Source organism: Emydura macquarii, unplaced genomic scaffold, assembly GCF_026122565.2.
Source record: "Emydura macquarii macquarii isolate MOO-44397 ecotype Brisbane River unplaced genomic scaffold, CSIRO-AGI_Emac_v2 contig_71, whole genome shotgun sequence".
NCBI lineage: Eukaryota > Metazoa > Chordata > Testudines > Chelidae > Emydura > Emydura macquarii.
Window position 1 is genome coordinate 11,853,301 of NW_027130208.1, and position 14,523 is coordinate 11,867,823.

A 14,523-nucleotide genomic window follows, 5' to 3' on the forward strand; every position below is an offset into this window, starting at 1 on the left:
ATTTCCTGTGCATCATACTGTAATCAGCACAACATGCAATTTTAATAGAAGGGTAATAAGAAATTCTCTACAGCAATCTCTCTTTCCCACTAGGAATGTGTTTGCATATGTGTGCTTCTACTGATGTATATATGCACAGTGTTTGCACAGTAACAACATTTCCATGCGTATATATACACACAACTGAAAATGGTGTATATACTGTTATGTTATTCTCAGGATAGACTTGATCCAATACCCATTGAAGTCAATGACTTTCTTTGACTTCAAAGGGATTTGACTCATGCCCTTTACAAAGAAAGAGAGAAAATTGATGAGGCACTCAATTTGTGACATGAAACTATATCTTAGTGCCAGCTATAAAAATGTAAGCCAATTCTATTATGCGTCTATCATGCACCTATGAATATTTTTCTTTATTGCTACTGCGGTTATGCTGGGGGACGGTGGAGAGGTTATTTTCTCATGCTCTGTATAAATTTGGTTGTATCTCTTCTCTTCCCAGCAGATCCCACAATAAACCATTCCCGCAGGTAATCAGATAAGTGAGAAGCAAACGTGGTTTTAAAGATTGTATATAGCCGCTCCACCCCCCGAAAGATCATTGACTAGATTGTCTCAAACCCTCCTTGTCCATGCAGGGGACTAAGAGGAAATAAGGCACCCATTCACCTCCCACCCCTATGCCCCCTTCCTTGTCCCTGTTCAGATTATCCTTCCTGCCATGAAGCAAGGTTGAAGGGAGAGATCTGGGGCTACTCACTCCCTGGGGGAATGGAAATGGGAGGAGCAATAGCTATACGGATACACACACAATGCAGTCATATTTGTCTCTGTGGACAGTAAGCTGCTTCACAAAAATTGCTGAAGTAATCTATTCCCTCCACAGAGCAGGGGAGACACAGGGGAAGTATTGAGTTGTGCTCCAGGGACAGTGCAGTTAAGTGTCACCCTTTCTCAAGACAGATTATAGTTAGTCAATCAATGTATCATTATGATAGGAACAATCTATAAATATATAAAATAAGCATTTTCAGTGAACAGCCTTGTCTAAGTCTACTTAAACCGCTAGCATAATGTAAAAATGGATACACAAGCACTCTGTCTTTAATATACTTCCAGTGGTGTTTGAAACACAGAGGTTGGAAGAATATTTTGCATACAACTTATTTTTGTGCAATATTTTGTTTTTCAGTCTAAAGAAAACTTTGTAATGGGCCAAATTTTATAGGCCAGTGCACATAAAAGTCTCTCTTTTTTTCCCTGTCTGAACATGAATCTGAGAGCAACATGCCAACTAATATAATTAAAATGCCTGTGATAGAGTTTGGAGTCAGTTGCACAAGAAAACAGAGCAAACCAACTTCAGCAGCTGTAAAAATTATCTGAACTTAATTAAACATCACCCCTTTAATGTAGTAAGCATAGTTATATTTTACTCAGAAAAAGTTATGAGGAAAAATTGTTGGATTTATTTAACTGGCAAGATATTAAATAATATAGCTGTTATCACTTCCTTCATTGTAAATTGAATTAAACCTTCAGTCAGTTCGGAAATAGTGCCAAATGAACTTTACAAGGGTACAATGCAGCAAACAATATCTGTTACTGAATCTAGGTCTCACTTATAGCTGAAATTACAGTGAATAAAATGATTGTGCAGTTGATTGGTAAAGATTCATTATTATTTATTTGTCATGCCTGGTAATACAAAATCTTTCATTGAGAAGAATGCATGTCAGGATTACCATACACCATAAAGACACATCCCTCTAACTCCATTGTGGATATTTGTCTGTGTAATTAGATGCTTGTTCTGCAATACTTCTTTATCTGAAGGACATGGCCAAGTTCATGACATAAAACAAGCCACTCTCAGAAATGAATAGGTTTCCTTTATCTCTCTGCATCTTGCACAATAGTACAAAAACCTTGAGAAAAATGTGCTGTAAGAACAGTATGGCAGTGTACAGCAAGTAATTATACTCCAGCAAGACCTGTCAGTTGTAAACTTGAATGTTTTCTTTCATGCAGTGTTATGCAATGGTTAGTAAACTCCATATATGTGTATATCTATATTCTCCATACCTTTTTATAGTTTATATATCTATACCAATGTCTACATAAATAATGTATCCACATATCTGCATCCAAGTCTACATAATGTAATGGCAGATCCTCATCTGGGATGAACTGATTAAACTCCATTGATTGAGAACAACTTTCTGTAATTTACCAAAAATATTCCTAAACCATAGCTTGAATGTCTAGTTCTGAATGCTTTGGGGAATATTTTGGCTTTGTATCAAATTACCTTAGTATGCTGTATGCATCCAAAGTTAGAATTTGGACCTAAAATTCAGTATGGTCCTTCTTATGAATAACTATTTAATCAAATGTTGACATTTAAAATAAATATTAATCATATTAATAGCTATAATTTATGCAGCTATAAGATAAAAAGATAGACAGACATAGATGTACAGATTCATAGACATTCTCCAGAATCTCAAGTGGTGTAAATCAGAATTGCAGTGTTTTTTAACATGTACAAGATCAAATTAAAAAACTGAAAGAATATTCCTGTCAAATTAAGCATTTAAAAAGAAAGAAAGAAATACCGTTCTTCCCACACTGTAGTATCTGAGTTACCATACTCATATTTGTTGAAAATGTTTGAAAGTTGAATTTCTGACAAAATATTTTATCAACATTTAAATTGCAACAGAAAGAAGACAAAATTTTTGTGAAAATGCCCTATTGTCCAACCTGCACAGTACAATTAGCTATTTCAACTTGCTATTATTGGCAGAACTGTGATATTTCATATCCCACCACTGTCTAAAAACTTTTGACAAGTGGTTCCTGATTAAACAGTAACCTCAATAAGGTAATAGTTTACACGAGTATTGTATTTGCAGCATCAAGGTACTTCAGAGAGTATACAAGTAATATGTAACCTGAGAGTGTGATAAGGGACACTCCACCTCCACCTACCCCAAACCACTGGCCAGTAAACACAGCATAGATATTTTGATTTAAATATTAGTAAAAAAATCAGAATAAATACTGAAACAATCTCCCAAGGACTGGCATGCAAAGACTGGAGAATTGCTCTCACTGGAGATATTTAAGATGTCTTTCTCATTTGTCAGAGATGATTTAGCAGTAATGAATTCAGCCGTACAGGGGATGGATAAGAAAACCTTCTGATCTTCTAGTCCAGCTGCTCTCCACTCAGTACAAGACCTGGGAGGGAGAGGAAAGAGAGGGACAGAGTGAGGCTTGTAGAAAAGTGGCGTGCTCTAAACTGTTCTGCCTTATATCGTGCCTGGTGGCCACAAGGGGGAATCACTAGACTGCACAGCTGTGCCCTGTTTCATTCTGAGGCATCTATGCTGAGAGATGGTACAAACCCTGTAGCTTTAGAGTGGTGGTGACCTGAAGCATAATGATGCCTGGACCTCACCCTGTAAAGTCTGAGTCAGAAATCCTGAGTTCCATTAAAGTCCATGGGCGTTTCTCAGCTGGCTTCCATGGAACTGGGATTTCACTCCAAGTGCCTTCTAGGCCACCACCACATTCAACAGCGTTTCAGAAAGCTGGGTTCCTTTCTATTTTTAGTGTCTGATAAAGAGACAAACGGGGAGGTCTCAGCTGCTCCCGAATTGACTTTTTCAACAGAAACAGAAACCTAAAAGGAACCCAGTGTCTCTGAAGCTTTATACATCAATGTCTGGAGAGGAAGAAAGCACATGAAAGTTGAAGGCTCCTGAGGGGAAAAAACCCTGCAGGTTTCAGGCTGTTTTTGTAGCTAAAGCCTGTAACCTGTCCTTTAATCTCATTTTCTGTATGCTACTCTCCTCGCTCAATATCAGGCTGGGAATTTAACACCTTTCTGGGGAAAATATGACTCCCTGGGTGTACATCTGCTGTGTCTCACATGTTTTATTCCTTTTCTTGGATACTTTCATTCCCCTCTTTTTCTGCCTGTCACCATTTAGCTCCTTTCAGGGCCAATCTGACTCCTTGCATTCATACGTTATTTTAAGTTTATGCTCCCTTGATGTTAACAGGCTAAAGGCCAATGCATCATCCACCACTCTTCTTTTGCATCAGTCATACTATTCAAAGCCCTTGAGCTACTTTTTGGTTAAAGGAAATATCTATTCTGTTCTGTTTCTAACAGGACTGACTCAAAATCCTTGCATTATTTGCAATGAGAGGTTCACACATAATTTTTATATGTGTGGGGCCTAAATAGCAGTCCTTTGTGTATCTGTAGGTTTTTTGTTTTTAAATATTGTTTCTTTTTATTCTGCCCAACTTTGCAGGGCTTTCTTAGTGCCAGATGCTTACACCTTTACCCATGTTAAATAGCACACACTATCTTGGGAATGTTAAAAGTGCGTGAGTGATTTAGGAGCACAAGTCCCAATGAATTGACTGAAGTTGTTCCACTTTGTATAAACAATAAAACATTCACTGGAGCAGGGACTGGAACCTGGAGTTCCTGCTTCTCACATGAGTGCTCTGACCACTGGACTCAAAAGTCATTTCCACTCTTTCTTGCCCAATGACTATTCAAGTACTTTATACAAAGTGGAACAGCTTCAACAAGAGAGATTGAGAGCAACTCCTTGGCGGGGAAAGAGGGGGAAGAGTTTTGAATCCAGTCCCTCTTTTCCCCCAGGCTACTGGGTATAACTGGGGCACCACTTCCTTCTCCAATTTGTTGATCCTCATTTGCTTTTTCATTTAATGTCTACTTTTATATGAAATTATATCAAAGTATTAATTTTAATATTATATTTGTACATTATATTTAATATGCTTTAACATTATTAAAATGGAACATTTTTACATTATTGAACCAAAATATTTTGATATGGTCATTTAAATGTTTCCAACACTGAAATATTCTGGAATTCCCATTCTACAAAACATTTTGAGATTTTGACTTTTCATCCTGATTTGGGAGGAAAAGAAATGTGGAAATATCAGAATTTCCTACATTTTGTTTTCTGACCAACTGCAGTCATGAGGCAGTTTAGAAAATCTTCTAATTGATAAGTAGTCACACAGAATTAACTGGAAACACTCGTAGATTAAAATGCTTCCAAACATAAATGTCAGAATCTGGCTGAAGTGTAAGTCTTTTGGGCCAGATACCGGTTTGTATAGTGCCTAGCACAATGGTTCCTCTCTACTTATTGGAGAGTCAGGTGCTACCGGAATATAAATAATAAGTGATATTAAAACAAAGAAATTCCAAGACAAAAAACTTTAAAATGGAATTATGGTTGAGAATATGTATCATTAATTTAGATTTGAATACATTACAGGGATGTTGTAACTATCCCCAAACCGATCTACAAACCAGGAAATTCAGTACTAGAATATACTTAAAAGAAATCCAGACTTGCTGAGTGTGGAAATGCACAGTTAAGGCACCTAAACTATCTCAACTCTGCTCTGTATTGCTGCCATGCCATAATTGTATCCGTATGATCAAAATCTTTTAGTGTTTCTAGTCCCAGAATTCAACTGATTTTAAAGACATTCTGGTTTTCCATATTTTTCCCCTCATGGTGTCTCTACAAGGCAGAAGTGTCACTTAGTCACCTGCTCTGCTTTTTTTGAGCATCGACCCAGATCTTACTGTAAAGTTGCTAGAAAAGACACCTCTTAATCATTTGCTGGTTTTGGCTCATAAAGTCATATCAATGTTTGAATCAGATATGAGGCTCTGTCTAAGGTATGTTAAGAAAAATTCATTAAAGACTCACTACCCCCGAAATGTATACCCTTCCTGGAAGTTAATAGCTGGATAAATCCCTCCTTATCTGATTTCCCTATGTGAATGATTGCAGCCTTGCATTTAGAAGCTTTTTGCAGTACAGTCTTTATCATAGTGCGTTCTTGTTCTAGCCTCTCCAGTGTTGGGATAGTTCAGCCGCCCTTAATACCCACATTTTCCGTTCATGGGGCAGCAACACAACCCTTCCATGTCTGCTACTTAAGACTAGGGGACAGAAGTAATTTAAGTTCTTCAAGGCAGGTACTGTCATGTTGTTATTTGTTAGTACCACACTTAGCACAATGGCACCCATGTGCCTGGCCGGGGCACCTACATATTATCACAATACATATAAGAAGAAATGCAGTACCCATGTGATCTTTTCTTTATGCATCATTTATGGGATCCTGGGTCAATAAAACTGTGGACTGTCTGGGCCCTACCCAGTGCTTAATTTGTGCCAGGGCTTGCCAGGGCTGAGCCTTGGCACCTCTAGGTTTAGCAGTTCATAGGCCTGGCACATCTGTGCTTGCTCCTTCAATTATGAATGTAAAAAACTGCTTGAGCCCTGCCTGGCACCTCTCTTATTACAAATTAAGCACTGGCCCTAGCCATGTTCAGTGTGCCCTCCTGTATTAGTCTCTTTGGGGACTGCAGAATGCACAAAGACCAAAAACCCTCCATGGCCTTTCTGTTTAAGTGGTGCATGGAGCTTTGTAGGTGTCCTCTATGCTTGGATCCATTTCACCTATAATGAATAGAGGCTGCACTCTAATCGTGATTATGGCTCTATATAACAGTGACTATCATTCTATTTTACATAGAATTCATATGATAAAAAGTAAACCTACATATTTATGCCCCACTGTGACAGACTGCTCCATTCACCACCAGGATGGCACCTTCTCTTGGTCATGCTGGGGAACAGCTCATGAGGTCAATGCCCCATGAGGTTGCATGCCATCTCTCCACCTCTCTTTCTGCAGCCCCTCTCTCACTCCACGAATTGCTGCAGCCTCTTCATGACTCAGCCCTCCAGCCAGATCATTAAGTGGGTCCCTCTTCCAGGGTATCAAAGTCTTTCCTTGCCAGTAGTCCTAGGCTGTCTTCCCATTCACTGTCTCATAGTGTCACTCCCCCAGTGGCTGGCAGGGGAACCTGGGCCCACCCTATACTGCAGGTTCCAGCTCAGGGACTCACTAGCCAGCAGTCAAGGTCTGTTTCCTTCTAGACCTTACTGCCTTTCCGAGAGCCCTGTTCTACCTTCCTGGCTTCTTCCCTGGGTTTGCCAGCCCAAACACATCTTCCTTCTCCAAGGGAGTGACTTCAGACTTTCTCAGCAGTTCCCCTTTCTGCCGCCAATTTCAGGGACTCCTCTCAGCTGTGGCCTGTTGGGTTAATTAGCCCCCTTCTTTGTCTTCATTAACCCTTTCAAGGCAAGTGTGGGATGAACATCCCATCACACCATATACATCCATTTGTGATGGGAAATGGGGATTTCAAAAGGAGGGTCTGTTCTACGCCCTTCAGATCCCAAGTATAGCTAATATACTTAGAGTTTTACTGATTTTACAAAGTAACAGCAAGTAAATATCTATGTGGGACATACTGAAAACAGGTTGACTGTTTCTGAACTGACTACCTTAGTTCCGCGTAACAGAAAATGTGCTGCCTACACAGACATTAAAGGAAAACACACTGAAATCTTCTGTTGATTTATGAGTATGAAAAAAATAGGCTTCCACAATATTCGGGTTAATCTTTACATTGGCACAAGACAATATCACATAATGATTAAAGGAATGTTATTTCATTTCCATATTCCACATTTGAATTCAGACTAGCATAATTATGGTGTTTATGGAACTCAAACTGATCAGGCAGCATAGAGAAATACATACATTTAACTTTATAAGGAAATGTTTCATAATGAGAGCTTTCAAACGTTAAGCAGAAGATTTCCATCCAAGGTTTGTAGACAAATACATCCATTTAGTCAAACACCCTTATTCTGATAGACTGAAACAAAAATCCAAATTCACTGTGTACAGAAGCAAGAGATAATAAAAAGATTCATTTGCCATAGCTAGTTCTGGAGGAACAGGGATAACTGGCCAATATAGGGGAAAATATATGACCATTATCTACAAGAAAGGAAAAATGAAAGAGTCAGGAAATTAGAAATGACCATGCCTGACCTTTTTTATAGAGATAGTAGTCAAGGTTCCCAACAAAGCTGAAAAAATATATGCTGATAAAACCTAATCACATGATCTCCAATAGCACAAATATATTTTGACAAATTCGATGGCGTTCTCCATGGCTTACAGAGTGGGAGAAGGCTATTAGAGAGAAGACAGGATGACAGTGGGAAGCTGTGGCTCTTCCCAGAGTACCTGGGCTGTGAGCCACCTCGCTGCCACCTGCCCTTAGCCTGAGGAAGCCTTGTCTGTGCCTGCTGGGGTCAGATCCCCAACTCCACTGGCCACGGGCAACATCAGAGAGGCCACACTGTCAACTTGGCTTCTCAGTGAAAAAGCTCCAATGTGTCTCCCTGCGCCCCCAGTTATACCCACCACTCAAATCATTAGCCTTACTCATAAACGAGACACCCCCTGCTGGTTTATTTCCCCCCATTTGTGTCTCTTGTTGATTTCACAATATCTTGATTAGAGTTTGTCTCAGACTGTTGCTGGGCCTCCTTTGTGATGTGGACAACAAACAACACAGACTTGACCAGCCAGAGAGACATACGCTCTCTTCTCTCCTACCTGACAGGAGCATGTTGATCAATTCCTGGTGACCTGCCTTAACTCACATACCATAAGAACATAATATTCAGGACAGATACATAATTCCTTAAACTTTATCTGTATGTACATTTCAAAATGATGACGACAACCAGTGGTCTGTTGGTAGAGACCTCACATGCAACGCTTAGGTAAACCAGGGGATCTCAGTAATGCCCTATGAACTCCCTGTGCCCTCTGCCAGTTGGCATCAAGAGGTTTATGAGTCAGAGAAGCCATCTTCAGAAGTATACAAGAAGTCATACACAATACAAGGTAACCTTTCCAACAGGAGCAAGTAACACGTCTCCCCTTAATGGACGTTTTAGATCACATGTAAATTAGTGTACCCAGATTTGAAATCATACTGCAGCACAAAGATTGCTAATGGGAGTTATGCACCTAACCTGCCCTGGTCCTTTTGTACATCCCAGTAGGCACCTATCTGCATCTTAAGATGCGTAAATACCTTTGTAAATCTGGCCCTTGGGAGTCCAAGTCTCACTGACTTTTAATGAAACTTTGAGTTCTAAAAGACAAAATCATATTTGAAACTGGCACCAATGCTCCTAAAACACTTAGGTGCTTTTGAAAATCTTAGTCATGAGCCATAGGAAGATAATAATGATGAAAGGGCAGTGTAGATTAACACATAAAGCAAGAAAAGCACATTGTACTTACCGATGAAAAAGGCAATTGAGAGAGAATTTGGCTGAAGCCTTGGAATAATATACCTCGAATTTCAGAAAGGCAGTAAAACAAGAAAAGCAGCAGGCACAGAGAGAATTTAGATAAATTTTATTTACGCAGTGGGTGGTCAGTTTGACAAATGTCCTACTCTGGATAATATTAGAAAAACCTAGCAAAGCCAAGTTGGGGAAAAGTAGCAATGTAGGAAATGTTAAGAGAAAGAAAGAACAGTATATTTAATCTATTGGAAGTGTCTAGGGAGACAACTGGGGCAGATATGTAAGTACCTGAGCCTCTCTTTCTCCCGGTATCTTTCTACAATACACTAGTGGATTTGTTTGTTTTTTAATGTTATTGAAATAATATATTGTATTGGGGTCGTCTTGTTCCTTTCCATTGATAAAAAACTCATTACAAACCCTGCATAGCATCCTCAGGAAGAGGTCTGACCTCCCTCTCCTCTCAATGAACTGGATGAAGGGAGCTCAGCCCTTTAAACCAAAAGATACGCCTAAATTTGTGTGGACATTAGTAGAAGCCATCTATAAGGAGGCCCACCAGTGGTTCCCATTCCACTTCAATGTTCAAAACATAATGGGGTTTACTGAATAAATTGGTGCTAATGGACTTGTAAGGGGATATTTTTTCTCCAGCCTTTCGCCTCATGGAGCACCTGTCTGTGGAGACTCTTCAACAGGACTGAGAGAAATGTGACCCAACTTTAGAGCGACTCCTATGATATCTGCCACTCCAGATGAGCCTGATTTGATTCCCTTCTCTGTGCAATATGGGAAGGAATTATAAAGGCCTTCATTACTAGTGTCAGGGAAATTTTGCTCTACAGGACGGAAAATGTCTGCAGTTTTAGTAAGAGCAAACTGGAAAGCATAGGAAGCAGAGATAAATAAATTAGAGCTCTATTTCAATATGTACTGAGGCTGGGGCAGGGACTATCTTTTTGTTTTGTGTTTGTCCAGCATCACGGCCAAAGCATAATTTTTTCGGGCCCAGTACAAACTTGTAACATGGGCCCTCTCCCACACACATACTATGGGGGTTGCAGCCTGGGCTTGGCCCCCCCCCCAGGGCCTTTGAGCCCTGGTAAAGTGTACCCTTTTTCCCTACCATGTGGGGGCCCTGCCAGCATCTAGCACAATGTGGTGCCTGTCCACAGACTCCTAGGTGCTACTGTAATACAAATAAATAATAATAATAATGTGTGAATTTAGGCCCTGATCTAGTAAATTTAAGCACATCATTCTTTTTAAGCATGAGCAATCCCACTGAAGGCAAATGGTGATGTGGTGTCAGTGGTGGTATTCAGTTATATATTTTCTTTGCTGTGTTTTGCATTCTGTTACTGGTTTTGCTTTGTATTTTATGGGAACCTTAATTTATGTCCACTAGAGATGGATAAGTGAAGAAATGTTTGAAGTCTCATTCAAGTTTAGATATATCCTGCAAAGTACTGCAGGATGTAAACAGTTATGGAAATTGGTGCTTTTTCATACAATTTACTTCATTTTATGGCCTGTTATGTCACTTATAACATCTCATATAATGTTCAGAGAAGTTTAATGTGTTACCTTCAAACTAGTAGCTCGTCTTAGCTGTTTTACTGGCCTGAAATATTGTCTAGCTCTAGTTTTACATCCTAAATTTGGTGGATGTATTTTATCTTTCTAGTGTATCTAATGTATGATGCCTGTACCATTTCCTTTATAATACAAGATACTCTTAAAAAATGAGGTGTGTCTTCCCAAACAGCTATTGTAGTGTAAAACAAATCAATCTCTTCTGACTACTACCCACAATTTAACTCCACCTCTCCTGAAGTGTACTTCTACCAAATGCTACTCATAAAAATACAGGTTGAGTTCTGTCAATTTTTTGTAATTCCTGACGTGTAGACTGAATATAATTCATATTAGTGTGAAGAGTTTGTTCCAGGGCAGATTTTAACATTAAAATATATCGGAAATACTTGTGTTTAACCTTGGGCAGAATTCTGACAAGGCCACTAGGTTTTGGATATAACTTTCCATTAAAAAGAGAGCCAACATAATATAACATTTTTACAAAAGCAGCAGCAGACACTTTTGGGGTTGAACAAAAAGCTGTTCCAGAGCACAGCCCAACACAACAATGTAGGAGAGGAAACGAATTATAACAAATCTAACAGTAGTTATAGCATATAAACATTAATAGAGTTATCTGATTGTAACCAATCCTGTCCTCCAGCATATTATTCACTATAAATAATTAATCACTAAATAGGATAACAATAAAATAAAAAAAACCAAGACTGTACTATGGAACAGGATATGAGAGATTGTGTCTTACAAGTCTTTAAAAATGCTTCTACATTTAAAAGCCTTTTATAGAGCATCCTTTCCCCCCCCAATACTGTCTTGACTATCAGCTGCAATCTTTAAAAAGCTTTTAAGTGATAAAGTTAAAATATACAAGATTTTTATTTTATCATCACTTTTCAACTGACTTACTGCAAGTGTCAAACATTATTGGTTTTTGATCCATGAAACTGTGAAATTCTGATCTCACCTGTGAATAGAAGAAGCTTTAATAACAGCAAGAGGATCAAGAGGATTACACCAATCATGTAAGAAGGGTTCCTTATGCTTTACAGAATACTTTATCAGACCCTATTCCTTCAAGTTACAGGTTGATGGACCTGTCAATGGAGTCAACGGAGCTCTTGGCAGGTACAGCAATCTCTCTGTGAAGTTCTGTTTGCAGGATCAGGACCTAAATATATACTTGAGTGTATTGCAATATTTGACAGTCTTTATGTTATGCCATATGTAACCAATGAATCATCTTTTTCCAAGAAAAAAAAACATATTGAGACAAAAATTCACACTGAACACTGGTGAGTTCTATCAAACTAATTTTATGGTCCAGTGGTTAAGGGACTACCTTAGGACTTGGGTTCAATTTTCTGCTCTGTCACTGACTTCCTGTGTGACCTTGAGCAAGTCACTTAGTCTCTCTGTGTCTGAGCTCTTCATTTGCCAAAAGGTGCTATAATAGTATTTCCCTACCTCACAGGGGAACTGTAAGGACAAATATGTTAAGGATTTTGAGGCCCCCAGATACTGCAGTGATGAGCACCATACAAGTACTAAAGATTGATTTATTGAATGACATCTCTCTGTCCTTTTCAGCTTCCACCCAGAATCTTTGTGTGTAAGTATGAAAAGAGGGAGTAGATGTAATAGACATCCACATAATTTCTGTAGGAAACATGCAGACAAGCTTCTCTTCACTTTCATTATGTAAATAAACCCTGAATCTCCTGGAATGAGGTTTTATTATGAATCTGATCTGAAACGTTTTCTCCTTTATAGAAAAATAGGCTGATGCCCAATATAATAGTTTGCAGGGTCTTAGGTTTTGAACAAAGAGAAAAACACTGGAAGCTCTATATTTTTATCAGATATCTATAAAAGGCTAATCTTAAATTATTGTTTTATTTCACAGAGGAAGATACTCTTCACAGTCCTATTTTTATCCAAGAGCCATATGACATCACTTATTCTATTGGTTCAAAGGATCCAGAAATACTGCTGAATTGTACAGCTAACGGATACCCATTACCATACTACAGGTGAAGTCATCTTTGCAACTGTGTGGTCTCCCTGTAAATGTTTTAAACTATAATTGATCAAGTGCTCAGCAGCACATCCCTTACATTGGTGTGTGCTTACACACACTAATGGTATTAAGACGTCAGTAAGTATCTATCTTTGTGAATAGATACTCACCAGTGTTAATAAGAGTGGCACAATCTAACCCTAAAAATGGAATATCTTCACTTGCATAGCAATTTTATTAGATATTTAAAGTAAAAACCCTAATAATGGCAATATAAACTGCTCAAAGAAACCACTGTATAAAATGTTATTAAGAGACCATATGTAAGTCAAGAAACAAACACAACATTTGGCCCTTAGGAAATAATACATCATATGGATCTGGATTCAAATCCTACTGAAGACAATGCAAATTTTTCTATTGACCTCACTGGGTTTGCATCAGGCCTGAGTCATTCAGAATTCTTTTTAAAAAGAATCGTGAAAAATATACAAATATATCAATTTTGGGAGTAGGTTTTTCACTTCAAAAAAAAAAGGTAAGAAAAATGTCATTTTTCACTGGTGTAATTTCATGAGCTTTTAATATAAAGAAAATACATCACTGACAACTTCCCAAAAAGTGTTTAAAAACCTATAAAATTACTTAAAACTTACAGAGCAGCTGTAAAACAATAAAAGGATAATATTTTGCTGTGCGTATGTATTTGCAAAAAGTTTCATCATTAAAACTTAAAGCAAAAAACACAAGTTTTGCCTAACTCTAATTCTAACATTTCATGTATATATTTAAAAGGTTTATTTGGAGAAACAGCAAGGTACAGTTCTGATTTCTAGCTTACTATACCCTATAGGCTCACTTAATAAAATTTAGGTCCAGAACATTGTTTGTTTGTTCAATAACCTCAGATTCTTTATTTTAAACATAACCTATTGCTCCAAGGCTCTGGAAACTTGAGTTTAATAAAAGGAGAAGTTGTAAGTTTAGAAAAGGGTGCTATATCATCCTCATTACATGGGGTTAAAGTAATGGTTTGGGAAAAAGTAAACCAAGGAACGAGAAATTGTGAATGCAAGCTATTGATGGAAATCAAGGGTCACCTAGTCCATTGGAGAATATGTTCAATAACTTTTAATTATGAGGTGAAGATTTTCCTTGCAAAGCTGCCAGTAACAAGTGGGACTTTGGTTTCTCTCTATCTTAAGTGCAGACCTACAGCAATTAAATCTTTTCAGAATTTTATACAAGAGGAAGTACATTTTTTCTCTGTTTTTTTGGAACAGTAGCCTCTCACTATATATAGATCTTTCAGCCTTCATCCTATGACTCCCTGATATCTACCAGACTGGCCATCAATTGTTTCAGCTCACTGAATTCCGGTCTATCCAATCAATCTACTCACCCACTTCCAGTGAACTAGGGAAGAGGGAGCTTCCTTGGCAGCCTGTGAAAACCCCCAGCCCTGGCCTGCAGTATGCTCTCTTCCCTTCACACATATGCCAAAATAGTCTCTGCAGCAGCGTGAGTAGCTTGCAGAGCCTCAGACTCACTGGGGCAGCTCCTCAACTTGTGTGACTTGTCATAGATCCATTGTGGATCTTACCCCTGGTGTCCCAATGGACATCTCCA

The 14,523-nt window shown here is 38.5% G+C and overlaps 1 protein-coding gene across 1 annotated transcript in view; it reads left to right on the forward strand.

Moving 5' to 3' along the window:
• Window positions 1-14,523, forward strand: part of CNTN6 (contactin 6) — a 203,638-nt gene that overhangs the window by 59,992 nt on the left and 129,123 nt on the right. Inside the window, exon 3 of the mRNA XM_067542691.1 lies at window positions 12,781-12,907. Within this exon, the coding sequence (XP_067398792.1) occupies window positions 12,781-12,907 (127 nt within the window). The remainder of the gene's footprint in view (window positions 1-12,780; window positions 12,908-14,523) is intronic.